This window comes from Drosophila virilis, chromosome 3, assembly GCF_030788295.1.
Source record: "Drosophila virilis strain 15010-1051.87 chromosome 3, Dvir_AGI_RSII-ME, whole genome shotgun sequence".
NCBI classification, from domain to species: domain Eukaryota; kingdom Metazoa; phylum Arthropoda; class Insecta; order Diptera; family Drosophilidae; genus Drosophila; species Drosophila virilis.
Genome location: NC_091545.1, coordinates 20620647 through 20645867, shown reverse-complemented (window position 1 = coordinate 20645867; position 25221 = coordinate 20620647). Strand labels below are relative to the sequence as shown.

General features: G+C 43.5%; 7 protein-coding genes across 15 annotated transcripts; 3 read left to right on the top strand and 4 right to left on the bottom strand.

The window, feature by feature from the left end:
- Positions 1–69: 69 nt before the first annotated feature.
- Positions 70–1447, bottom strand: LOC6624545 (peritrophin-44). The gene is made up of 2 exons (XM_002048030.4): positions 1301–1447; positions 70–1246 (listed from the first exon to the last, which is right to left on the bottom strand). Exons 1-2 carry the CDS (start codon positions 1308–1310, stop codon positions 165–167), a joined length of 1092 nt encoding a protein of 363 aa, XP_002048066.2. The 5' UTR covers positions 1311–1447; the 3' UTR covers positions 70–164.
- Positions 1448–2038: 591 nt separating this feature from the next.
- LOC116650701 (peritrophin-44) lies at positions 2039–3355 on the bottom strand. Its single transcript, XM_032435136.2, has 2 exons — positions 3289–3355; positions 2039–3206 (listed from the first exon to the last, which is right to left on the bottom strand). Exons 1-2 carry the CDS (start codon positions 3293–3295, stop codon positions 2176–2178), a joined length of 1038 nt encoding a protein of 345 aa, XP_032291027.1. The 5' UTR covers positions 3296–3355; the 3' UTR covers positions 2039–2175.
- A 4474-nt stretch (positions 3356–7829) lies between these two features.
- Positions 7830–10188, top strand: LOC6624600 (peritrophin-48). 2 transcript variants are annotated; one of them, XM_015175043.3, is made up of 2 exons: positions 7830–8195; positions 9191–10188. In XM_015175043.3, the coding sequence occupies exons 1-2, from the start codon at positions 8177–8179 to the stop codon at positions 10186–10188; spliced, it is 1017 nt and encodes a 338-aa protein (XP_015030529.1). In that variant the 5' UTR covers positions 7830–8176. The 2 variants fall into 2 exon arrangements, with proteins under 2 accessions (XP_015030529.1, XP_002048065.2); XM_002048029.4 differs by lacking the exon at positions 7830–8195 and adding an exon at positions 8768–9055.
- Positions 10189–10841: 653 nt separating this feature from the next.
- Su(var)3-3 (lysine-specific histone demethylase Su(var)3-3) lies at positions 10842–14046 on the top strand. Of its 2 annotated transcripts, none has more exons than XM_070208371.1 (4): positions 10842–11061; positions 11110–12687; positions 12744–13285; positions 13348–14046. In XM_070208371.1, the coding sequence occupies exons 2-4, from the start codon at positions 11141–11143 to the stop codon at positions 13959–13961; spliced, it is 2703 nt and encodes a 900-aa protein (XP_070064472.1). In that variant the 5' UTR covers positions 10842–11061; positions 11110–11140; the 3' UTR covers positions 13962–14046. The 2 variants fall into 2 exon arrangements, with proteins under 2 accessions (XP_070064472.1, XP_002048064.1); XM_002048028.4 differs by having other exon boundaries at positions 10843–11061; positions 11134–12687.
- Positions 14047–14204: 158 nt separating this feature from the next.
- Positions 14205–16675, bottom strand: LOC6622335 (probable deoxycytidylate deaminase). The gene is made up of 2 exons (XM_002048027.4): positions 16579–16675; positions 14205–14890 (listed from the first exon to the last, which is right to left on the bottom strand). Exon 2 carries the CDS (start codon positions 14882–14884, stop codon positions 14303–14305), a length of 582 nt encoding a protein of 193 aa, XP_002048063.1. The 5' UTR covers positions 14885–14890; positions 16579–16675; the 3' UTR covers positions 14205–14302.
- On the bottom strand, positions 14982–16665 carry Clc (clathrin light chain). Of its 2 annotated transcripts, none has more exons than XM_015175960.3 (2): positions 16579–16665; positions 14982–15814 (listed from the first exon to the last, which is right to left on the bottom strand). In XM_015175960.3, the coding sequence occupies exon 2, from the start codon at positions 15804–15806 to the stop codon at positions 15135–15137; it is 672 nt and encodes a 223-aa protein (XP_015031446.1). In that variant the 5' UTR covers positions 15807–15814; positions 16579–16665; the 3' UTR covers positions 14982–15134. The 2 variants fall into 2 exon arrangements, with proteins under 2 accessions (XP_015031446.1, XP_002048062.1); XM_002048026.4 differs by lacking the exon at positions 16579–16665 and adding an exon at positions 15940–16099.
- LOC6623071 (uncharacterized) lies at positions 16486–25189 on the top strand. 6 transcript variants are annotated; one of them, XM_070208367.1, is made up of 11 exons: positions 16486–16564; positions 17494–18125; positions 18748–19749; positions 20458–21997; positions 22709–22881; positions 22954–23223; positions 23310–23447; positions 23513–23762; positions 23820–24103; positions 24165–24347; positions 24412–25189. In XM_070208367.1, the coding sequence occupies exons 2-11, from the start codon at positions 17508–17510 to the stop codon at positions 24490–24492; spliced, it is 4539 nt and encodes a 1512-aa protein (XP_070064468.1). In that variant the 5' UTR covers positions 16486–16564; positions 17494–17507; the 3' UTR covers positions 24493–25189. The 6 variants fall into 6 exon arrangements, with proteins under 6 accessions (XP_070064468.1, XP_070064466.1, XP_070064465.1 ...); XM_070208365.1 differs by lacking the exon at positions 16486–16564 and adding an exon at positions 16722–16938; XM_070208364.1 differs by lacking the exon at positions 16486–16564 and adding an exon at positions 16722–16934 and having other exon boundaries at positions 24412–25188.
- The last annotated feature ends 32 nt before the right edge of the window (positions 25190–25221 follow it).

Here is a 25221-nt window from a genome sequence, read left to right as displayed (position 1 = left end):
ATAGAATGGCATATAAAATATAATCGCAGGGTAATCAATTTTAAACAGAACAAAAACAATTTGCAATGCTTTCGACTAACACCAAATTTATGTCTGATTTAATTGGTTAAAATTAATTACAATTTGAAGGCGCACTGCATCTCGTGCTGGGTTACTTTTTACGCTTAGGCGGAGCAGGCGACGTAGTTGTGGTTGGTGGGAGTGCATCCCTGGCTGCGTTCATCGAAGTAGTAGTCGGTGGGGCAGTGGCCGATACTGACCCGGACACCGTTCGAGCAGCGGGCATAGGCCTGACAGTCGCCAAGCACATTGACATAGGTCAGGGCAAAGTCGGCGCAACGGTCCAAAGTGCAGCGGACATTGACACGATCTCGACAGGATAGCTTCTCGACATCAAAGTACGAGCCGAGCGGGCACTGCAGATGCTGGGGGTTCGTGTCATGCTTGCCATTAGCAGGAGCCTTGCAGATATAGTAGTGGCTGCAGGACTCATCATCGGCAAAGTAGCCCTGACGCGCCGTTGTACCGTTGACCATGCAGAAGGTGTTCTCTGGCGGTGGCAGCGCCGCCGTCGCGTAGCAGGTGGCATTGGCTGCGGCAACGCAGCGGCCCAGAGACACGTCGTAAGCCATCTGGGCGGCACACTCGCGCTCATGGAGCACCTCGTTCAGGCAGACATAGTACTTGTGGCAATGCTCCTCGTTGGCCAGGCGCGTATTGTTGGGCAAGGCACGACAGACGGGCGAAGTTGTCTTCGTGCTGCTGGTGGGGCAACTATATTGGGTGGAATAGACGCAAGAACGTGAGCGAGGATTGAAGACCAGCTCGTTGGGACAATCGGCCTTGAACTCGCGACGCCCCTTGCACAGTAGATAGCCGTGACAGTTATAGCTGCTTGGATCGGCTAGGAAAGTGCCATCCGTCTCATTGGCGCAGGCATTGACAAGTGCGTTGGTGCCAGAGTCAGCAGTATTTGCGTATGGGCAAACGACATTGGAGGCCATGGTACAGCGTCCCTGATCCTTGTTATAGTGAAGTCCAGCGGCACAGGTGCCCTCCTCTATGGTGGTGCCATTAATCGGACAGGTTACCCAGTTGTTGCAGGTGTTTGGGCGCAGAAAGCTTGTGTCCGATGGCAACAGTTCGCACATCTCCACCGTTGTCAGATGATCAAAGTCGTCCAGTTTGCTAACGGCACTGGCCACGCCCACCAGTGTAAGCGCAAGCAGGGGCAGGACCACTCTAGCTGCAATAAACGTTGTTAGCATCGATGATGTTCGGCAGCAATGCGATCAGTTACCTTGCATCATGCTGTCGATATTTATCGGTAGTTATCGGAGTTATCGGTGTCAGTTAACGGTATCCTTAAATTGTTACAATCGCTAGCGCCGCGTGCAGCTCCACAACTTGACTGATGCGCTGCCACCAGCGCGGCGCCTTCTTAAATATGCAAAGCTTCATTCGCTTCATTCGCTTCATTTGTTTCATTCATTGCCTTTTGGGGAAAAAAACAATTTTGAAAATGCACAGGCCCAAGGAAGACAATGTCGTTGTCTCTGCTGCCTGTCTCTGATATCAGAAATCAATGTGAGCGATAACATTCGCATCTGATAGCGGGCCAGCATGTAAATTACACGGCAATAACATGTCGCATTGCTGGCTCGGTGGCTTCGTGTCTCCATGGTAAACATCTGCGTATGCCATCAACCCTCCTCTATCGATGCTGATAGGAAAATTTGTCATGTGGAGTCGAGTCGAGTCGAGTCGAGTCGTGGCCAGGCATTGACTTTGAATTCCATAAAAAAAATACAAAAGAAAATCGATATTATCGCGACATCACATTCATTGAGTGAGCGAATACAAATTTGAAAATCCATTTTTATTTGATCGATCCCGCCCATGGTAACAGCCAAGGGCTTAGAGTTTTGATGACACCCACTTATTACACTGGACAACAGGTACAGGTGTCAGGTAAGGAGAAACGTGGGGATTCATCAAATTTTCTGGATGCTCATATTAATTAAGAGGGAAGCATACATTTTGAGCAAAATGCTTGATTAACTGATTTGATTTATTTATATGCGCTTTACTTTAGTAATATATTTAATTACGAACATAGAATTTAAGGCAACAGTTAAAAACGGAAATTTCATTGGTTTCGTCAATTGTTTACTCTTATTTGGGCGCTTCTAAATCAGTAGTAGGTAATGGTTTTGTACAAATAGCCTGTTCGGGTTGCTTTGCCACACATTTTCCAATTACCTCATCAAAATATTCAAAGTCTGTTGGGCAAGTGCCCACGGTATTAGTCGGGCAATATGTATACTTCCTACAAGATGTCCCCCCAACAGCTGCGTATGTTAGATTCGTGTTTTGACAGCGATCTAATGCACAAACGGTGGCCGCGGGAGATATACATGATTGAGCATCTTCATCAAATTCCAATCCAAAGGGGCACGATCCCCAAACAGATTTTTCCGCGCCGCTAGCACAGTATAGGTATCCGTAACAAGTCTGTCCATCTTTGGTAAAAGGATGAGCAGCAGTTGAGCAATCAATATTTGTCACAGGTGGAGTACTTGTCGTTACACCGCCATTATTATTGCCTGTGCATGTATCAGTTTTTTGGCAAACATTGTTAGCAGCGTTATAGTAAGGGAAATTTGTTGGGCAAGTTCCCGATACTCCGTAGCCATTGATGCACTGCAGATATTGTTTACAATTGGTCGGATCACCGACAAAAATATTGTTCGGCATGAAGCGGCAGAGTGTATCCTGAGGGCATGTTGGACCCCAAACGCAGGAATTATTGTTGGCCGCATACATCTGACCAGTTGGGCAGGTTTGAGTCTCGGATTTACCATCGCCAAAGCAATATGTATATTTGGTACAGTCCGAAGGCTCTGCCACAAAGCCGGCAGTTTTCAGTGCCGCGCATGTCTCTTTTGCGCTGGTGGTGCACGGCGTGGTGGAAGCGTATTGGCAAGACTGCGATTGCGGTTCATAGACCTCGCCCTTGGTACAGCTACCTGTGGCCACAAGCTCCTGATTTTTGCAGTATCCCCAGCTGGTGCAATCGGTAGGATTGCCAATATATCCCGTGCCCGACCACTGAGCACACATGTTATCCATAGTATAGGCTTCGGCCTGGGTGGCCAGCAAAAGGCAGGCGACCGCAAAAGCGGCAAAAGCCTTTAAATGAAAAGCTGCAAGATATCAAAGTGTCAGTTTATTTAGAAATCCTTGGTAGTATCCATTTCAATTCCAATTTCAATATCACAGCCGTACCCGTCATTGCGTTCAGGTTGTTAGCGACTTATTAGCTAGCCTTGTATGCTATAGGAGCATACCAACTCAATACTAAGCCTACCAATTTCATGATATGCTTTATATAGAGGGTCTAGCCAGCGGCACCTAATACCCTATCGGTGCGTTTAATTAAAATTGTTCGCACATTTGCAGATAAGCTTACCCGCAACCAAAACACCTCAAAAGTTTCGTAATTAAACTGCGATAATGCTCTGATTCACCTAACATTTTCTTAATTTTTAATTTTTTTTTTTTTTTAAGTTTTTACCTACTTGTCCGATTAATCATATATATATACTATTTTCAAGTGCTTCTTGGATTATCAGTTCATTGTGGAGCGCTCTTTATGTGTGTTATTATATTTTAATTTAATGACATTTTAATAATTGATCGCCCAGCTACTCGGCGTCTGCAGCTATCTGCGTAATTCTTCAAGTAATCGTATCGAGCATGTCAATATTGTTCCGTATCATAGACAATATTTATGAACAACGCCATTTCCGGCGACTTGTCTTCTGCCGAATCGCACTTTGAAACTGGCTTGTATTTTCTTTTTTGGGTAGTTGAGAGCGGGTCTGTGAAGCCATTCAGAAAAAAGACTCAACCAGATTGTATACTTTTAGGATAAAACTCCAAATTCACAAATAATTGTATTAAAACGAGTTAAGAATTAAATAGCTTGAGCTCGAGAATCTCTAAAACCAACTAGCTTTAAGCAACCACAACAAAATTAGTCCTCATAATATGTGGTCTGAGGTCGACACGTTCATACAGACCGGAAACCTTGTGTTAGCTAAACAGAAATATAGCCCTTATAGGTTGAAGACTTAACGAAACTAGTAATATCCCTATTCTCAGAGATGGTAGTAAACTATAACAAATTTTGCATTGCATATTTTTTCCATCACATGTAAAAATATTGCATACTTTAACGAGCTTTCCAAGCTTTTTATCCCATTTTTTCTGATTACAAATATCATCATATAACGCTTCAATCATAAAAGAGTCCTTTTATTGTATGACTTTATATTTTGAAATGAATAGGACTTGACCTTGATATAAGCAGCATAGCTAAATTTAAAATTTTCGGGTTTGGTCAATATATATTGGGAAAGAAACAATTTTTTCATATTCTCGACCGTTCGGGCCTATGGCAGCTATTGAGATAGTGGTCCGATACGTCTGGGACATTAAAAAGTTAAAATTGGATTATTAACATGAGTGTAAGCTAGCAAGAAGAAGCGCCACCAGTATAAAAGCCGCTGTCTATTACAACTGGATTTCAGTCGAATCTGCGACGCGGCATAGTGAAGATGGTGAGTTTGCCTAAGAGTATAAAAAGATCAAACTAAGCTCTCAAGAAGAAGAGCCAATAGTATAAATAGGGCGGCCCATTGCAGCTTGGTTTCAGTTAAGCCTGGGCCGCGGCCCAGTGCAGATGGTGTGGTAATGTGTTTTGTGTGTGTGTGTGTGTTTTTTTTATAATCAACAAAGATTATTAACATGAGTGTAAGCTAGCAAGAAGAAGCGCCAGCAGTATAAAAGCCGCTGTCCATTACAGCTGGATTTCAGTCGAATCTGCGACGCGGCATAGTGAAGATGGTGAGTTTGCCTAAGAGTATAAAAAGATCAAACTAAGCTCTCAAGAAGAAGAGCCAATAGTATAAATAGGGCGGCCCATTGCAACTTGGTTTCAGTTGCGCCTGGGCCGCGACACAGCGCAGTTGGTATTTGTGAGAGAACATATAAGAGCACATCAATACAAGCTCTTAAGAAGAAGAGCCAATTGTATAAATAGGGCGGCCCATTGCAGCTTGGTTTCAGTTGCGCCTGGGCCGCGACACAGTGCAGATGGTGTGGTAATGTGTTTTGTGTGTGTGTGTGTTTTTTTTTATAATCAACAAAGATTATTAACATGAGTGTAAGCTAGCAAGAAGAAGCGCCAGCAGTATAAAAGCCGCTGTCCATTACAGCTGGATTTCAGTCGAATCTGCGACGCGGCATAGTGAAGATGGTGAGTTTGCCTAAGAGTATAAAAAGATCAAACTAAGCTCTCAAGAAGAAGAGCCAATAGTATAAATAGGGCGGCCCATTGCAGCTTGGTTTCAGTTAAGCCTGGGCCGCGGCCCAGTGCGGATGGTGTGGTAATGTGTTTTGTGTGTGTGTGTGTGTTTTTTTTATAATCAACAAAGATTATTAACATGAGTGTAAGCTAGCAAGAAGAAGCGCCAGCAGTATAAAAATCGTTGTCCATTGCAGCTAATCTTCAGTCGAAGCTGCGACGCGGTATAGTAAAGATGGTGAGTTTGTCTAAGAGTATAAAAAGATCAATGCAAGCTCTTAAGAAGAAGAGCCAATTGTATAAATAGGGCGGCTCATTGAGGCTTGGTTTCAGTTGAGCCTGGGCCGCGGCACAGTGCAGATGGTGTGCTAATGTATTTGAGTGTGTGTGTGTGTTTTTTTTTTTTAATCAAAGAATATTTACTTGAGTGTAAGTTCGCCAGCAGTATAAAAACCGCTGTCCATTGCAGCTGGATTTCAGTCGAATCTGCGACGCGGCATAGTGAAGATGGTGATTGACTAAGAGTATAAAAAGATCAATGTAAGCTCTCAAGAAGAAGAGCCAATAGTATAAATAGGGCGGCCCATTGCAGCTTGGTTTCAGTTGAGCCTGGGCCGCGGCACAGTGCAGATGGTGTGCTAATGTATTTGAGTGTGTGTGTGTGTTTTTTCTTTTAAATCAAAGAATATTTACTTGAGTGTAAGTTCGCCAGCAGTATAAAAACCGCTGTCCATTGCAGCTGGATTTCAGTCGAATCTGCGACGCGGCATAGTGAAGATGGTGATTGACTAAGAGTATAAAAAGATCAATGTAAGCTCTCAAGAAGAAGAGCCAATAGTATAAATAGGGCGGCCCATTGCAGCCTGGTTTCAGTTGAGCCTGGGCCGCGACACAGTGAAGGTGGTGTGCTAATGTGTTTGAGTGTGTTTTTTTTTGTTTTTTTTTTTTTTTATCAAAGAATATTTACTTGAGTGTAAGCTCGCCAGCAGTATAAAAACCGCTGTCCATTGCAGCTGGATTTCAGTCGAATCTGCGACGCGGCATAGTGAAGATGGTGATTGACTAAGAGTATAAAAAGATCAATGTAAGCTCTCAAGAAGAAGAGCCAATAGTATAAATAGGGCGGCCCATTGCAGCTTGGTTTCAGTTGAGCCTGCGGAGCGGCCCAGTGCAGATGGTGTGGTAATGTGTTTTGTGTGTGTGTGTGTGTTTTTTTTATAATCAACAAAGATTATTAACATGAGTGTAAGCTAGCAAGAAGAAGCGCCAGCAGTATAAAAATCGTTGTCCATTGCAGCTAATCTTCAGTCGAAGCTGCGACGCGGTATAGTAAAGATGGTGATTGACTAAGAGTATAAAAACATCAATGTAAGCTCTCAAGAAGAAGAGCCAATAGTATAAATAGGGCGGCCCATTGCAGCTTGGTTTCAGTTGAGCCTGGGCCGCGGCACAGTGCAGATGGTGTGCTAATGTATTTGAGTGTGTGTGTGTGTTTTTTTTTAAATCAAAGAATATTTACTTGAGTGTAAGCTCGCCAGCAGTATAAAAACCGCTGTCCATTGCAGCTGGATTTCAGTCGAATCTGCGACGCGGCATAGTGAAGATGGTGATTGATTAAGAGTATAAAAAGATCAATGTAAGCTCTCAAGAAGAAGAGCCAATAGTATAAATAGGGCGGCCCATTGCAGCTTGGTTTCAGTTGAGCCTGGGCCGCGGCACAGTGCAGATGGTGTGCTAATGTATTTGAGTGTGTGTGTGTGTTTTTTTTTTTAAATCAAAGAATATTTACTTGAGTGTAAGCTCGCCAGCAGTATAAAAACCGCTGTCCATTGCAGCTGGATTTCAGTCGAATCTGCGACGCGGCATAGTGAAGATGGTGATTGACTAAGAGTATAAAAAGATCAATGTAAGCTCTCAAGAAGAAGAGCCAATAGTATAAATAGGGCGGCCCATTGCTGCTTGGTTTCAGTTGAGCCTGGGCCGCGGCACAGTGCAGATGGTGTGCTAATGTATTTGAGTGTGTGTGTGTGTTTTTTTTTTAAATCAAAGAATATTTACTTGAGTGTAAGCTCGCCAGCAGTATAAAAACCGCTGTCCATTGCAGCTGGATTTCAGTCGAATCTGCGACGCGGCATAGTGAAGATGGTGATTGACTAAGAGTATAAAAAGATCAATGTAAGCTCTCAAGAAGAAGAGCCAATAGTATAAAGAGGGCGGCCCATTGCAGCTTGGTTTCAGTTGAGCCTGCGGAGCGGCCCAGTGCAGATGGTGTGGTAATGTGTTTTGTGTGTGTGTGTGTTTTTTTTTTATAATCAACAAAGATTATTAACATGAGTGTAAGCTAGCAAGAAGAAGCGCCAGCAGTATAAAAATCGTTGTCCATTGCAGCTAATCTTCAGTCGAATCTGTGACGCGGTATAGTAAAGATGGTGAGTTTGTGTAAGAGTATAAAAAGATCAATGTAAGCTCTCAAGAAGAAGAGCCAATAGTATAAATAGTGTGGCCCATTGCAGTGGGTTTCATTTGAGCCTGCGTCACGGCACAGTGCAGTATTTGTGAGAGAACATATAAGAGCACATCAATGCAAGCTCTTAAGAAGAAGAGCCAATTGTTTAAATAGGGCGGCTAATTGAGGCTTGGTTTCAATTGAGCCTGGGCCGCGGCTAAGTGCAGGTGGTGTGTTAATGTGTTTGAGTGTGAGTGTTTTTTATTTTTTTTTTTTAAATCGAAGATTTACTTGAGTGTAAGCTCACCAGCAGTATAAAAACCGCTGTCCATTGCAGCTGGATTTCAGTCGAAGCTGTGATGCGGCATAGAGAAGATGGTGAGTTTGCTTAAGAGTATAAAAGTAGATCAATGCAATCTTTCAAGAAGAGGAGCGAATAGTATAAATATGGCATTTCATTGAAACTTGTAAGTGTGCATTTTCATATATTTTTTTCAAATGCACTTTTAATAAGATATATGGAAATAGGTTTGAAGTCGATCGGAATTTTATTTATCATAGATAGGCAAACATTTATGTGCTGCAGTGCAAGTTAGGGTATTTCCTAGTCGACCACTGCTTATGGGTTTTTTAAATAATTTAACTAAGGCAGGGTTTGAAATGTGACATGTGTTGTTCACCTATTTACCATTAGCTCAATACAGTTAATGAACGCTGTTCGACAATCAGTTTATCAATTGGCAGATTTACGAGGCCAGAATCATATGTCTATATGTATGTGTGTATGTGTATGTATGTAAAAGCTGTGCAGACAGCTGGCTATTTATATGTATGTATGTATGTATGTATGTATGTATGTATATACATAAAAGCGAACATTATCTATGGTTAATAATTGTTTAGGTATGTTGGAAACTTTTCAGCACTCTTTGTTTTAATTGAATGCGTTTGTTCTTGTTCGGACTTTAAATTTAACAAATTCTCTATTTTCACCCGCCATAGTTTGCAATATCTGCATATTTTTAGCAAAGCGCAGATAAGATTTGAGCCGCTCAAAACACATTCCCCCTAATTTGTTGCAGACTCAGGTATCAGTATCAGAAATATTCCACCCCAAATATAAATTCTCTTCGAGCACCAATCTGTATTTAGTCATAGACAGACAGTTTGAGCATTCGCACCGTAGCCTTGTCTTTAATAAGTTGTTAGTAAGAGGAAATTCCCAATCAAAATGCACGGTGGGTAAAAATAAAAGAAGACATTTTAAGTCGCAGGTGTTTCGCCTGAGTACTAGTACATAGAGTTTGAACTGTTTGAATTGTTTTATACTATATGATATACATAAAATAAGTTTTCTACTAATTCATATTCAGCGTCATTGCGAGTCGGTATCGGAGTAATCCTGCTGGCAATATGCCTGCCCCAGCCATTGCACGCGCTGCACGATTTTGCGGGTATGTGTCGCCTGTTCAAAAATGGCACCCACATCCGCAAGCCGGGTACCTGCGACGAGTACATTGAATGCATAAATGACACGGGAGTAATACACACCTGTGCCGATTCCCTGGTCTTTGAGCCAAGTTCACAGAAGTGCGTCCAGGCAACGGCAAGCAACAGCGTTTACTGTGGCAATCTTTGCGAGGGATTGGATGGAAAATGGGTAGCAGATCCAACAGACTGTCAAAATTACTTCTACTGCAGGAACGGCGAGGCCCTCGGCGGTCATTGCGACAATTCGCAGCATTTCAATGAGACCACGCAGTCGTGCGAGTATGGAGTCGACTCGCTTTGCGTGGACGTAGCAAATATATGCGAAATATTGCCCGACAAGACCAAGTTTCGGCAGGAGAATGACTGTAACGAGTACTATGAATGCAAGAGTGGAAAGCATAGTCTTAAGACTTGCTCATCAACGCAATACTTTGATGTAGAAATCGGCGGCTGTGCGCTTAAAAGTCAAGTGAAATGCACAGCGCACTCCAAGAAGAATGTGTGCGTGTCCAAAAGCAAACCAATTTCTGGCTACCAATCGGACGGTGCCACTTGCCGCGGCTACTTCTATTGCGCCGACCTCGGTGCCGTTCCCGACATTGATCCCATATGGGCCCAGTGTCCAGAGGGCTACTTCTTTGATGACATTAACAAGAGATGCGGCCTGCCCACTTCGGTGGTGTGCACACACAACCGCTGTGAGGGGCGTGGCACCATGCTCGTCACCAGCAGCAGCAACAACTGCCACAACTATATTACGTGCGTGGACGGCGTCGAAGTCGAGGAGAACACCTGCCATTGGGATCACTTTTTCGATGAGTCAGTGCAAGGCTGCTCTAGTAAGATTGTTTACGACGAGTGCTGCGATGGTCGTGACTGAGCCAAAGCCGTGTCAATCCATACATATGTATGTATTTATACATACATATGTGGATATGTATGTATGGGATGTGTAGGTGTCAATCAAAAAGTTGACAGCAGGTACGCACGTACAATTTGTTTGTGTACATGTGAATTCCAATTGTTGTTTAATCAATGTATTTCCTGAAAATATGAACATATTTTTATAAAATCAGAACATTATTTTAGCCAAGCTTATTATTATTATTACCCCCGTAACAATAAATTCGCTAAACGCATTGCATTGCAGCCGAAAATAATGACATTTTAAATACACTTTATGCATTGGTTGTTCTACCACAAAAATTAAACAGTAAATTGCGGTTCCGTTATCTTCCAAATGAAAAATATCGCATAGACACTTGGTATCGATAGACAAATCGATAGATATTTTACAACACTGCCTCAGCCTAATAATTTCCTTCAATTTACCTTTTCATTAAAAAAAAACCTAAAAAATGATGATAGTATTAATTGATAATCTTGATATGATATTAGGTAGTGGTTTATTTATTATGTGTGTTATGCTGTTAGTTATCCTGCTATTTAACAGTTCCAGCCAGTGTTAAGTTTCGTGTCACTGTTAAGTTGCGTGCAGATTACAACCAAATAGTCCATCTCTTTCCTCTATTACACGATAGAACGCCGTCGCTCGTCGCAAGTTTGTTTTTGCAATGCTAAACGAAAAACTTTTTAAACTGAAAAATTAAATAAACTTAAGCGTGCAAATATCAGACCGACAGCAAGTGACGGCAAACTAATAAAAAAAAATGTGTAAAATAAATCCGTGCTGACCTACTATATACACATTTTTTTTGTCGACTTGAGTTTTGATTTTATACGAGCATAAAATGTAAGTAGTCAAATTAGAAAAAGACTCGCGTTCTGATCCACAGCTCAGTTTCAATTTTCAATTTAACAACAGCTCCGGCATGAAGCCTACTCAGTCCGGTGGCAGTAGTACCAGCACCGGCAAAATGGGCGAACCCATCGAGTATGTAACCCTGATTAGCGACGACTCTGACGGGGAGCCGTCCCCCAAACGCAACCCTACAGGAGGCGGCAGCCAAGCCGGCAACCAAACGAAGTCAAAATTTGACGACGACTCCAACGATACACCTGCCACAAGTGACGAGCGTCGCACTAGCCGGCGCAACAAGCCCAAAGTCGACTACACGAATAAGCCGGCAACGGCTAGTGCGGAGAATGCGTCTGCGTCCTATGAAAAATGCAGCTCCGGCTCGTCAGGTAGCAGCACTGGACCATCGGATAAACGCGGGCATGTGCAGACGGAGCTGCGCTCCCGGAAATCGGAGACGGCAGTTCATCAGAGCGCAGCCTCTGGCACCCGCGGCGCTTTGCCAAAGGACACAAATGGCACCAATGGGGATGCACGCGATAACAGCACCCCCACGGTACTTTCCGGGCAGGAAGGTGCAGTATTTCAGTCGCGCCTGCCCTTTAGCAAGATGACACCTAATGAGGAGGCGTGCTTTCCGGATATAAGCCGCTCGGGCATACTGGGGCATCGAGTTTTCCTCAACATACGCAACGGTTTGCTTCACATGTGGGTGGATAATCCCAAAACCCAGTTGACTTTTGAAAATGCGCTCAAACGGCTGCCGCCGCCCTTCGACAGTGACCCGAATCTGGTGAGACGTGTGCACTCATTTTTGGAGCGGCACGGCTTTATCAATTTCGGCATATTCAAGCGGATAACTCCCATACCCATCAAGAAGCTTGGCAAGGTAATCGTGATTGGTGCGGGCATCTCTGGACTGGCAGTTGGGCAACAGTTGCAACAATTTGGTATGGACGTGATCGTGTTGGAAGCGCGAGATCGAGTTGGCGGGCGTATTGCCACGTTTCGCAAAAACAGCTATATTGCCGACCTGGGCGCCATGGTGGTAACAGGCGTTTACGGCAATCCCATGACCATTCTGAGCAAGCAGATTGGCATGGATCTGGTACCAATTCAGCAGACATGCCCGCTGTACGGTCCCGATGGTAAACCAGTGCCAAAGGAAAAAGATGATGTTATTGAGCGCGAGTTTAATCGGCTACTTGAATCGGCCAGCTATCTGTCGCATCGCCTAGACTTTAACTACGCCGGCAATAATCCTGTCTCTTTGGGAGATGCCCTGGAGTGGATCATTAATATGCAGGACAAGGCCGTGCAGGAGAAACGCGCCGCACATATGCAAGAGATTATTGCTGCCCAAACGAAAATCATTGAGCACCGCAAAAGGCTGAAGAGCATTCTACAGAAGATTGCAACGCTCAAGTCTGAGCTTCAAACATTGGTTAGACAGCGCGTACCAAAGGGCGCCCAGAACGAGAATGGTTATGCGTGCCAAGAATACACCATTCGCACCACTCAAATCAAGCTGGAAGACCTTGTCAATGTCGAAGCGGAGCTCCGCAATGAGGGGCACAAGATGGAGCTCAAGCTTCAAGAGCTTGAACAAAACGGACCGAGGTAAGTGGCTACATTGAAATGAACATAAGGATTCATATAATATATGATATACGCAGTCAGGTGTATCTATCCTCACGCGACCGTCTGATACTTGATTGGCATTTTGCCAATCTGGAATTCGCGAATGCCACACGCTTGGACAACTTATCGCTAAAGCATTGGGATCAGGATGATGACTTTGAGTTTATTGGCCACCATACCACAGTGCGTAATGGTTACTCCTGCGTTCCAGTTGCGCTTACAGAGAACATTGACATACGGCTCAATAGCGCTGTCAAGGAAATTAAGTACAATAGCAAAGGCGTAGAGATTGTGGCTGAAAATCTAAAAACTTCCAACTCGCAAATGACATACAAGGCCGATTTGGCCGTCTGTACGCTTACACTGGGCGTTCTAAAGGTGGCGGTCACGCAGGAGGAGGAGACACAGCATGGCAATACTGTTAAATTTGATCCACCACTGCCAGACTGGAAGCAACAAGCCATACGTCGCTTGGGATTTGGTAATCTCAACAAGGTGGTGCTCTGTTTTGATCGTATATTCTGGGATCCCAATGCGAATCTCTTTGGCCATGTGGGCAGCACCACTGCCAGTCGTGGTGAGTGGCACACATGTGATTCCATTCATTTGAAAAACATTTCAAAAATTGTTACTTTCAAGGGGAAATGTTTCTGTTCTGGAGCATCAGCTCGTCGCCGGTTTTGCTGGCCCTCGTCGCTGGCATGGCAGCCAATATTGTGGAGAGCGTGACGGATGACATCATTATCGGACGCTGTATGTCCGTCCTAAAAAATATATTTGGCAACACATCGGTGCCTCAGCCCAAGGAGACGGTCGTTACTCGTTGGCGCAGCGATCAGTGGGCCCGTGGATCATATAGTTATGTTTCTGTAGGCTCCTCTGGTAGTGACTACGATCTTCTAGCAGCACCAGTCATCCCGCCCACAAGTTTCGAGCCGCATTTTAGCAAAGAGGCCGAAGAACTGCCTCGCCTTTTCTTTGCGGGCGAGCACACGATACGCAACTATCCAGCGACTGTGCACGGCGCGTATTTAAGCGGCTTACGTGAGGCTGGTCGCATTGCTGATTACTATTTAGGCTATCCGGAAGGTACACCGCCGGACATCGGCTATTCTGTTACAGAAGCCGCCAACTCGGTTTCAGTGGGTAATGTTGTAAAATTGCGCGACCTTTCGCCACGTCTTTCTGACTCGCCCGTGTCCAAAAAATCTGAGGAGAATTCAAACGTTAACGATTCAACAGATTTGCACTAAATCCTGTACTTTTTTTTTATAGTTGCATGAGCCAGAACCGAAGACCCGACTTACAAATATAGATATGTCTTATATGTATGTTTAAGTAATTGTGTTTTTCTGCATTTTGTTACGATCGGTGATCTTGCTAAATTGTTTACAAAGCGAATGCGAAGGCTATATCTTAAAGTTTTTGTTTGGCACTCGTTTTTATTTGTTTATATTAAGTAGAATCAGAAATTATAGAGTACGTAATCAAATTAATTGTTGGTGTTTTTCAACATTTACATTTTTAAACCAGGTTTATTATATTTTTAAACTTGGCTTAACAGTACACCTGGATTAGCTGGCAATTTCATGTGTTATTTGCTTTCCTCCTTGAGGGTGTCGTCAAAGTTGATAATAATCTGCTTTTGCGTAGGAACGTGTCGCTGGTAGACGATGCCAACTGCATCGAGCATCCGCTTAGAGGCTCGATAGATAGGCTTCTCCGCGTACTTGTCAGATATGTAGTATATTTCTCGGATACCCGATTGTATGATTAATTTTGTGCACTCGTTGCAGGGGAAAAGAGTCGTGTAGAGGCGAGTACCATCCAGACTTCTGCTATTGCTATTGAGTATAGCGTTGGCTTCCGCGTGCACCACATACATATTCTTATTTTCCAAGGGATCACTATTGTCCTTCGACCAGGAAAAAACATCATCGCTACAGTCTCTTGGAAATCCATTGTAACCAATTGCTACAATGCGCTTGTGCTTATCCACAATGCATGCGCCAACCTGCGTGGAGGGATCTTTACTACGCCTCGACGAAAGTAGGGCGGTGGCCATGAAGTAATCATCCCAATGTAAGTAATCCTGTCGCTTTTGAATATGCAGCTTCGCCAAGCTTGCGGTAAGATCTGCCGCATCCTCGCATTTCTCCTTATGTTCCTTGGGCATTACACGCTGAAAGTAAAAATTTAAATAAATAAATTCGGATTAATTTGCCTTGGTTTTGATTTCGACCAAAAAATTAATAACAAACAAATAGTTTACATTTATGTGTCTGATTCTTTTTTATTCGTTATGAATATTATCATATAATAGAGGCAAAATTAAAGTAATATATATTTAATATAATTGGAATTTACAAAAAATACTTTTATCAGAATCGAAATATCCAAATTTGATTAATTGGTTTACGTGTCTCTTAGGCGATTTTCTGCACTTGTATGGGATTCTGCTTTAGATGCAGATAAATGGACCGCATCCGTGAGACATCTTTGCCTGATTTATTGACTTTAGGATTGAAGTCGCACAGCTTGGCAATGCGCTCCCACTCGGTGCCTGGCTCAACAGCCCCATTCTCCAGTGATGCGGCTTGCACCTCAGCGTTGCGAGACGATAGTTTTGTTTTGGAAATGGAATCCTCAATCTGGCGAAGCCAGTCGTCCAGCTCTTTCTTGGACTGCTGACGTAGCTCCTCTTTCTTGCGTTCCTCTTCAAGGTCCTTTTCCTCCAGCCGCTGTTTTTGTTCCTCCCGCCATTTGCGTATTTTCTCGGGCTCTTCACGCGACGGCGGCGGTCCTGAGATTCCAACCGGTTCGTTCGACTCGCTTCCAATGACTTCGAAGCTGCCCGTCGACGATTCGAAACCACCTCCAATGTTTGCAGTTAGTTCGCTGCCCAGCTCAGCACCGGCGCTGACTAATCCGCCAAGCAATCCATCGTCAGTTGCAGGTGCTACAGCTGCAGCTGCATTTGTTGCAGATCCACCAGTTATTTCCGCTTCGAGGTCCCCCAGAACCGATTGCTCGCGGGCCAGAAACTCTGCTGCTGGATCGACTTCCTCTTTGGTAGCAAAATCATCACCGAAATCCATATTGTACTCTAGAAAATTTTACACGCAGACATGTTTACAGTTAATGGGCGTATTTTCACTTACACGTAGATATGTGTAAATATCACATTAATGTCCAATCGCAATTTCATTAACCAATCTCATAAATACCTACCGCTTTGGTTGTTTTTTACGGTTTAATAGTTTATGTTTTGAGTTTTTATTTTCTGCGTATATACAAATGGTAATTTTTAATGTGCGTACTCTTCACAAGATTTTTTTTGTAAAAAAAAACCTTTGTAGAAATGAGTAAAACGACAGTCACTAATAGAGATGACAATTTATCGATTATATAAAATAATTATCTTAAAGTCCGATTCGATTAATAGAATATTTTGTTCTATTAATATAAATAATTGAGATTATTTTTTAACAAAATATAGTTAATATTACTATATATAACGACCCGGATAATTTCTATTAATTTGCCATTAAGGCTACTTCATCTGTATGAACATTTGACTTTCCACACGCTGGAAAATTTATAAATGCACTAATAATAATAATTAAGTACGAATTTATTAGTTTATGTGCATAAAATCGATGTTTAAAGTGAGGAACTATGACGATTTAGTTGACCGCTGGTGTAGAAATATATCACATTTTACAACACTTGTTTGACAGTATGAATAATATAGATTTATGTGCATGTTTACATACATAAATATTGTATTTTCACACGTTGTTATAAATGTATGTAGGTTTGCATTGTAGATTGAAAATATAATTCAGGCGTAACGGTAGGTTAACTCACCAAGCAAATAATTAAATACAAAACAATAGAATAGCAAAGACAAGAAAAAAACTTAACACTCAGGCTAACATAAGCACACGAATTTCATCGAACTGATTCACGTGTGCATTGTGTTCAAATGAACAACAGTTCATTTGTACTTGAGCGGCCATTTTGGAGATTGTTTCACCCACAAAAAAGTTATGCAGCCCAATTGTAGTAGTTTACAAAATAAATTTACTTAAAATTGTAACGTAAATAGACAAGTGCATAATCAAAGCTAAAAATAAAGATGATCCATCGAAGTGTGAAACCAACGAAGCAGTAAAACAACCAAGTTGCTTCGCCAGTGACTATCTCTCAACGCACGCACACATGTATGTATGTACATGCATACATATACTTTAAGCATACATACATACATAAGTATGTACATGTTAAAAGTGGTCAAAGGAAATATCAACTGATGTACAAACTTACACGCATACATATGTATGTAAGCGCATAATACAATTTTTTGATTAAATTGAAAGAAAGAAAAACATGTAAAAATAGAAAAATGTGCCTTCCAGTAACTGCCAAAACACGCCAAATTGTGCGCGGCATAATTTATCACTGTATGTATGTGTGTATGTGTGTATAAATATCAAAGTATCTGCGAAAAATGCACTTGTCGCAAGGGCTGCATAAAAAACACAACTGTATTGATATTGCCTGTTAAACATATTTTAACTGCAATAAACATAAATAAGTGAATGCGTTAAGTGAGTTGCAATGCAATACAAACAAAATAACCAAATTTCTACATGTACATATGCGTGTATGTATGTCTCGACGGGGCATTGAGCAGACGGTGTCTGTACTCGCAGCCCTGGAGTCTGCATTTGATGTTTATCCCACACTGAAATTGAAAATTAACCCTAAACCTGCTTCCAGCTCAAGCACCCCACATGGATCCCAACTCCAGCCCCTGGTCTTACGCTTACAATCGCATCGTACCCGGTTCCGCAGGCAGCACGGGCAGCACAGCGGAGGAATTTCAGCATCCGCACTTAGCGACAATTACAGCGGCCAGCCTTGCTAGTTTTAACGCGGCTGCAGCGAGCGGCGGCAGTTTTGTGCCACCATCGCCGATCGGCAGCTACAATCCAGTATTCCAGCAGATATATCATCATGCGGCCGCAGCTAGCGTGCAGCCGAAGCCGGCGCACTATGCCTCAACGACGGTCAACACGCCGCATCGACAGCTGCAACAGCTGCAGCTGCCCACGTCGCTGGACAAACAGCTTAGCTCCTTTCAAAACCAAGCTGCGGTAGCGGCTGTTTCGTCTGCCGCTGCGGCAGCCGCTGCTGTCAACAATGTTGCCTCCAACTACTACGGCGAGAACTCATCATCCAGCGGCGCCTCACCGTCACCCACTACGGTGGCTCTGACCTCGACTTCGCTGACGTGGAACACACCCAACATGATATCCAACACGTTCCTTGCCATGCAGCAGCAACAGCAGCAGGCACAACAGCAACAGCAGCAGCAACAACAGCAACTGAACCTAGTTGCCGACAAAGTGGTGAGTATTAACAGTAATTATTGCAACCAAATTTAACACAGAGTTGCAGATGGCCATGACCGGGAGGGGCTCAAGGGGCTCAGGTTGTGTGCATGCGTATGAGTGTGTGCTGGTGTCCTCCTTATAAGCCATTCTCAATGCATACTAATCGGTGGTATTTGCTAATATCTCCATTAATATGGAGGAGGCTTTGCACTTAACAAAAAGAGGCTATAAGCATTCCTTTAAGAATATAACTGAAGTGACCGAGAAACAATTGATTGCCGATTATTGTTAGTATTCCCAATTATTCCCTGTTGAGTACAATTGATACCTCTACGCTTAACTTGAAGTCATTTACTTGAATAGTAGCTAATATGAGTCTAGTTCAACTGCAAACTGTGGTATCTGCTGGGCCCCTTTGATGCTCCCTCAAGTACCCTAATACTAACTCTGCTTAGACTATGCCTCAACTTATGCCTAACTGTCTATGTATGTACTGTAAATATGTAACGAAATCCGAACAAAACAATTTCCGTTTCCATCAAATTTATGTACAAAAACAAAAAATCAACCTGCCAACCAAACGTCTACGGCTACAACAACAACAACAACAACACCAACAACAATAATGTATCTGTAGCAAATCAAACAAGAAAATTCACAACAAGCAAAGGCGCAAATCAAAGCTTACAACGAACTAATTTACTTGACCCAATTGCAACAACAACAACAACAACAGCAGCAGCAGCAACAACAACAACAACAGCAGCAGCAGCAGCAGCAGCAGGAACAATTGCAACATGAGATTGCCGAGGCGGAGACCTATTACACCCTAGATGGTCAAAAGCTGAAGCTGGCTCGCAAGGATACGCAAACGATACACATTGAACAGCAGAATGTTAGCCCCGCTTATGCGGCGCAGTATGCGAGTCCCGCATTGAGCTCTGCGGACGGATCACCTATCACGAATTTACACACGGTCGATGTGGGCGGATCACCACAGGTGATTGTCTATAAGACAACATCGGCCCCGGTGTCCGCGTCGGCGGCAGCTGCGGCTGGTTCCCCAGTATCGCGACGCACCGTTATGAACGTGGCAGGCGCGGGTTCGTCTGCAGCGCCCACAACGGTGGCCTACTCATCTGTGATACAAAGCACACTGCAACAGCAGCAGCAGCAACAGCAACACCTGCAGCAGCAGCAGCAGCAGCAGCAACAACAACAACAGCAGCAGCAGCAACAGCAGCACTGCTGGACAAAGCCAGAGGATGGGCAGGAGGAGATTAAAAGTGTGTTGCAGTTGCACGTCAAGCAAGAGCATCGGCAGCTGGACTATGCCAATGATGCAGCTGGCGGTGCAGATACTAGCGAGAATCTCGTGTTCAATTTGCCACCAGGTCTTGAGATAAAACAAACGTTCTATCAGCCGGCCGTTGTTGATGTAGATTCATCTGCGGCAGTGTCCTTGCAACAGGCACAGGCGCAGGCAGTGGCGCAGGAGCATTTGTTGCAACAGCAGCAACAGCAGCAGAGTGCTAGCTCGCCGCAAGGCCGGCGACAGCATGTTGTGGCTAATATGATATTGTCACCGGGGACAGGGACTTCGAGCAGCTTAGCGTCACAGATTCAAACAGTGCCAAAGGTTTGTATTTCATTTGTATGTATTTATTTTCGATTAATTTTTTCGTTTGTTTTGTTGGTCTGTTTAAGTTTGTTTTGCTTATGCTTTGTTATTATTTTGTGTGTTTTGTTTTCGCGTTCAGTTCACCTAACGGCTGTTATACAGATTTGTAATCGATTTCAACAGGCAGAACTAGTTCATAATCGAACCTACATTTTAGCCATGTGTATAACAAACTATTTACATATTCCAACTATGTATATGTGTATGTATGGAAAGAAGCTGCTATTAATTTGTCTGAATGTGTTGTATTTATGCAAAGCATTTATGTTAACATACATAACAGTATATATGTACTCTTTCTTCACCTTGTGGCGGTGCCCCAAGTACTACTTCTGTTATCTATTCTATGCTGTTATTGTTTACAATTTGGTGGCGGTCTTTCGTTTTCATTTGATTATAAATCTTATTTGTTTCTCAATATATAAATACATACGTACGTTCTGTTAAAACTATTAAATTATTGCAATCATAGCTAATTGTTTTGTTGGCAAAATCTTATGGTCAATTTGAAACTGTGACGTGACGTTGTTGAGGAAGTTTTATGTGATCTTTGTACTACATTTTATAAATACATATATCCCAAATGCAAACTTAATACATAACCAATTTTGAAGCAACACATTTGCCAGTGTGTTAATCAAACTCCTGTTGTTGGTCCATTTGCAGGAGGACGTAAAGCCGCCGGCTAAGCCAGCAAAGACGCCGCGCAAGCGACAGCCGAAGAAGACGCTCATTCCGAGTAGCGAGTACAGCACCGTTCGCAGTCCACAGGAATCCCAGCACCACCAGCTGCAGCAGCAACAGCAGCATAATCAGCAGCAGCAACAGCAGCAAAATACGTATTACGATTTTAATAGCAAGTGGAATGCGCCGCTTAAAACGGAGAACAATGCGGCGTCTGTGTCACCGGCGACAACCATCAACATACCCACATATCCGCAGCACAGCCAGCAACATCAACAGTCCTCCCAGCAGCAGCAGCAGCAGCAACATCTGCCGCAGCCCGCGCACTTGCAATCGTCACAGGCGCAATCGCACCTCACGCAGCTTGCCCAGTACTATCCAGCGTTTCCGCAGCCCATTGCATCCCAGTACACGGCATGTATGCAGCAGCAGCAACAGCAACAACAGCAACAGCAGCAGCAGCAGCAACAACAACAGCAGCAACAGCAACAGCAGGTATATACACAGCAACAGCAGCAACAACAGCAGCAGCAGGTCTATGCACAACAACTTCAGCACCAACAACAACAGCAGCAACAACAACAGCAGCAACAACAACAACAACAACAGCAACAACATCAGCATGAAAAAGTTGAGGCTGTGCATCAGCAAGAGGAGGAAACGGCAGCTGCTGCTGCAGCTGCCACCGAGGCCAGCAATAAGGTCATTGTGCCAAACATAGAAGAGGAGCTGGATTTTTTGGCCGATGCGAATAGTGCACCCAAACAGGGCTATGCCAATTCACTGACAACAAATGGGCGCAACACAAATTCCTCGACAAACAATACAAACTTTGGCATACGTAATCCTAACAAAACGCCTTCACCGGAGCCGCCTTCTATTTCAACGCATGACTGCAGCAATAACGGATTAACGCCGGCGACGACAACACATAGCACATCCGGCACGACGTCCACAACGTACAGCCCCGCCGCACCGAAGCCAGTCAGCGTGGGCACGTCAATTGGAGAAAAGAAGACACAGTTTATGGATAGCTATCTGAAATTTCTTCAAGGCGAACGTGACGATGATCCGCCGCCAGTGGTAAAACCTTCGCGCAAACTGAATTATCCACGTGCTCCCTATAAACGCAAAGGCAAGGCTGGTGCCGGCGATGAAGCGTCCACGTCGCAGGCAACAGTAGCGGGCGCAGCAGCGACGGACAACCAAGCGGCACAGAATCTGGCCGGTCTCGTCGGAGACGATGGGCATCGCATCAAAATACTCTCACAAACTCAAATACTGCCGAAAAAGAGGCCGCATGCACAAATGGTGGCGGCGGCAGCTGCTGCAGCAGCAGCCGCTGAATCAACATCTACCTCTGTCATACAGCATCCCGCAGCCGATCAGACGACATCCTCGTTTCGGCCATACGCCCAGCAGCAACAGGATTCGCCGGGCTTGGGCGCCGCACAGCATTTCGTGCAGCAGCATTGCGCGCAGTTGGGTTCTGGTGTTGGTGGAAGCGGGAGCGGCAGTCAAGGTATGTTACTTGACCAACAGCATAATTCCAATAAGCACTCTACTATCGCAACTACTGCTGCGCCATGCAACAACAATTACAACAACAACAACAACCACCATCACACACCCGCCGCCGCCGACGCGTCAACGGCGGCAGCCGCCATCAACACAGCTGTTAGCGTGGCAACACCAGCCGCCCCCAATCATCATCACCTTATTAATCTGATTTGGCCGTGGCAGCATTAGTCGCGATAATTACCACATCGCATCCATGATCCATGTGACCCGACAGACGAGACAGACAACGAACCTTAATACCAGGGACATGGACACTGTGCATATGTAAAAACCGAATACATAAACTTAACTTTTAAAATTGTTATAATGCCGAAACGCAAGAGCAAAAAAAAAAAAACAAAAAAAAACAAAAAAAAATAAGAAAGATAAAAAAAGAAAGTATAAGTATTTTTGAGATGGAATACCGAGAACAAATATTATTAATTTAAAAAAAAAAGAAAAAAATCATCAAAAAATAAAAACTTGTATTTTTATTATTTACTTAAGAGCCGGAACGGCTGCAGCGGCAGTGTCCCTCGATGGCTTCTCGGCTGTGGGTTTATGTTGTTGACGTAGTTGTTGTTCGGCGATTGGCTTGATTGCCATTGTGTTGATCGTTTCGCCGCCCCACCACATTGATGATGCTTGCTAACTACTTTTGTGCTCTTCACAGACCCTTTAAACTTGCCGCCGCGGCGGGAGCAATGCTCCCGCAAGGCCAAGGAGAGCAGCATGCACGCGCTTCTCTTGAATACATCAACTATTGGGGAGGGCGGTGCGGTTGGTGAGCCCGAGGAGTTCACCGACTCGGACACGGATCCCGTTTGGACGCCGCAGGAAGAAGATGTAAGTGTTTCTTCTAGCTAGAGCTTGCTCGCTCGCCCGTTCGTCGTTTGTAATCTATTCCTTATCAAACAGAGTGACGACGGCGGCAAGGGCTATGGCAAGCGGAAAGCAGCACGACGCATCAAGGGAACGCCCCGCAAGAACACCTACTGCCAGCCAACAACGCATTTGCATCAACACCAGCAGTTGCAACAGATGCAGGCGGCACAGCAGCAGCAACAGCAGCCTCAATTGCATGTCTCTAGCGATGGCTATAATCCGCAGCAGGATCTGCAAGGTGGTGCAGATGTTGGTTATGGAAGTGCACCAACGGGAACACCAGCCACGGCTGAGAACTTTAAAGTATGTTCAGCAACAAGATCTCATGTATCCCCGTATTATACGACTATATCATTGATATTATATTTGTTCTTGTTACTCTTGCACAGACCGGAGACTTTATCGTTTTACGTGCTGATTTGGTTAACGATTGGCCCACCATTTGGCAGGTGGACTCTAAATGTATATTGCAAAAGTACGAGCCATTCCGACAGAACGGCAAGACCTTTTACCGCAACATGTCCAAAGTAAATGCAATATATCTAGTCATCTGATCAGTACTAAAAATGCTCTTTTCTTTGTAAACATATAGTACGCTTCGTGGAATCTAGAAACGAAGAAACTCTACCTCAAAGCACCCGTTCGCATACAGATGCAATCTCACACTGAGACAATTGTGGAGTTCATGCGTTCCGAGCTGCTGGCCGACGATACTGAGCAGTTCATTGAGAAGATAATGGAGGATTTTCTAACGTATCGGGACAATTTTGAAATTTATATACAAACAATGATATCGCAGGCGCTCGATCCAAGCTTTTTCTCTGAAATAACGCGCGAGAAAGGTAAGTGTTCCATTACGATTTCATAAAATGTATTACATTTTATTTACTACTTTCCAGATGACTACTTTTTGGGTAGCGTGCGCGTAATAGACAACATTATGGACAATTGCAAACGGAAACTGTTGGCGATCACACCGTGGACACGCAGCATTATCTCATCAATTGAGACGTGGCCAAAGTGTCACGTTTTCTCTGAATGGGTGCAGAACAATTTGACCCAAAAGAACTGCGCTGGCTGCCATCAGCCGGGCATTGCGGTGCGTTTCCTTCTGTTTGGGGAACCCTATAATCCAAACACCATGCAGACCATATCTGCAGATGCGCGAATTGTATACGAGAAGGTAAACCTCTTTTATAGTTGTCCTTATAATTTGTTTGGCTCACCATTCTATTTGCTTTCAGGACATTGTATTGTGTCGCATTTGTGCTGCGCGTGCGGATCTCTTCCACAAGATTGCTCACGAGAAGTTCAATCTGTTTATCAATTGCTCGCAGCGTGTTACAGAACAGCAACAACAGTTTCCCGGCAAGACCTCAACGGAAATACTAAATGATCTATTGGCCGAACACAACTGGATAGATGAGGTAAGTTGTTGCATATTATTTGTGGTTAATTTATATGATAATATTTATTAATTTAATTTGATAGCTCTTCCGCAACATGCGCAACTGTTGGGCCGAAGTTGAGAGTTTGGAGCGCCAGAAACGTTTTCGCGAAGTAATGCAGTAATTATCAATAGCAATAATAGGCTTTGTTTACTTACTGAAGGTTGTTCTGGAGCTGGAGCCGCTTGAATATATTATTAATGTATACAACAAAGCTGCAATAAACTCAATGAGTTGTTAGTTATAATCATATAACATTAATCTTAAGATTGTGCTAGGACGGTTTTTCGCATTGCATGTCGCAGTCCTCTTTAGTCTGCGATCCAATCAAGCCATATGTTATACACATCGCATAAGCACACACTATGTTAGAGTGTTTATGCTGTGACTGGTTGTAGCAAGGTATAAAACTTATGTATATAATATTATAATATGGGTATTCTTAAGATTATAATGCGATTCTGTCAGCAACTTTCTCATAAGCTTAAATCTGAAAGTCCAATGCACTTTTAGTTGCATACCACATAGATTTTTAAGTTGTCTTTGGCAATGTGTTTTTCAGAACGCATAGATCAATACACTTCTTTATGTTTTACCGACCAACACATTCAAAATTTGCATAGAATCGGTATAAGTAAGCGCACTACAAAATAGTTTTAGCACCTACAGTATAAATGAATTTTAACAATAGACAAAGACATAGTGCAGAATTTATGGTTTGCGGCCTTTTATTTTTAATGTCCATGACCGAAGTTATTCTATTTAGTTCTTATATATATATTTAAATATTAGCTGTACAATTCAGTTGCTTTCAAGTTCATTCAATAATTGAAATAAATTGCTTGTAAATAAA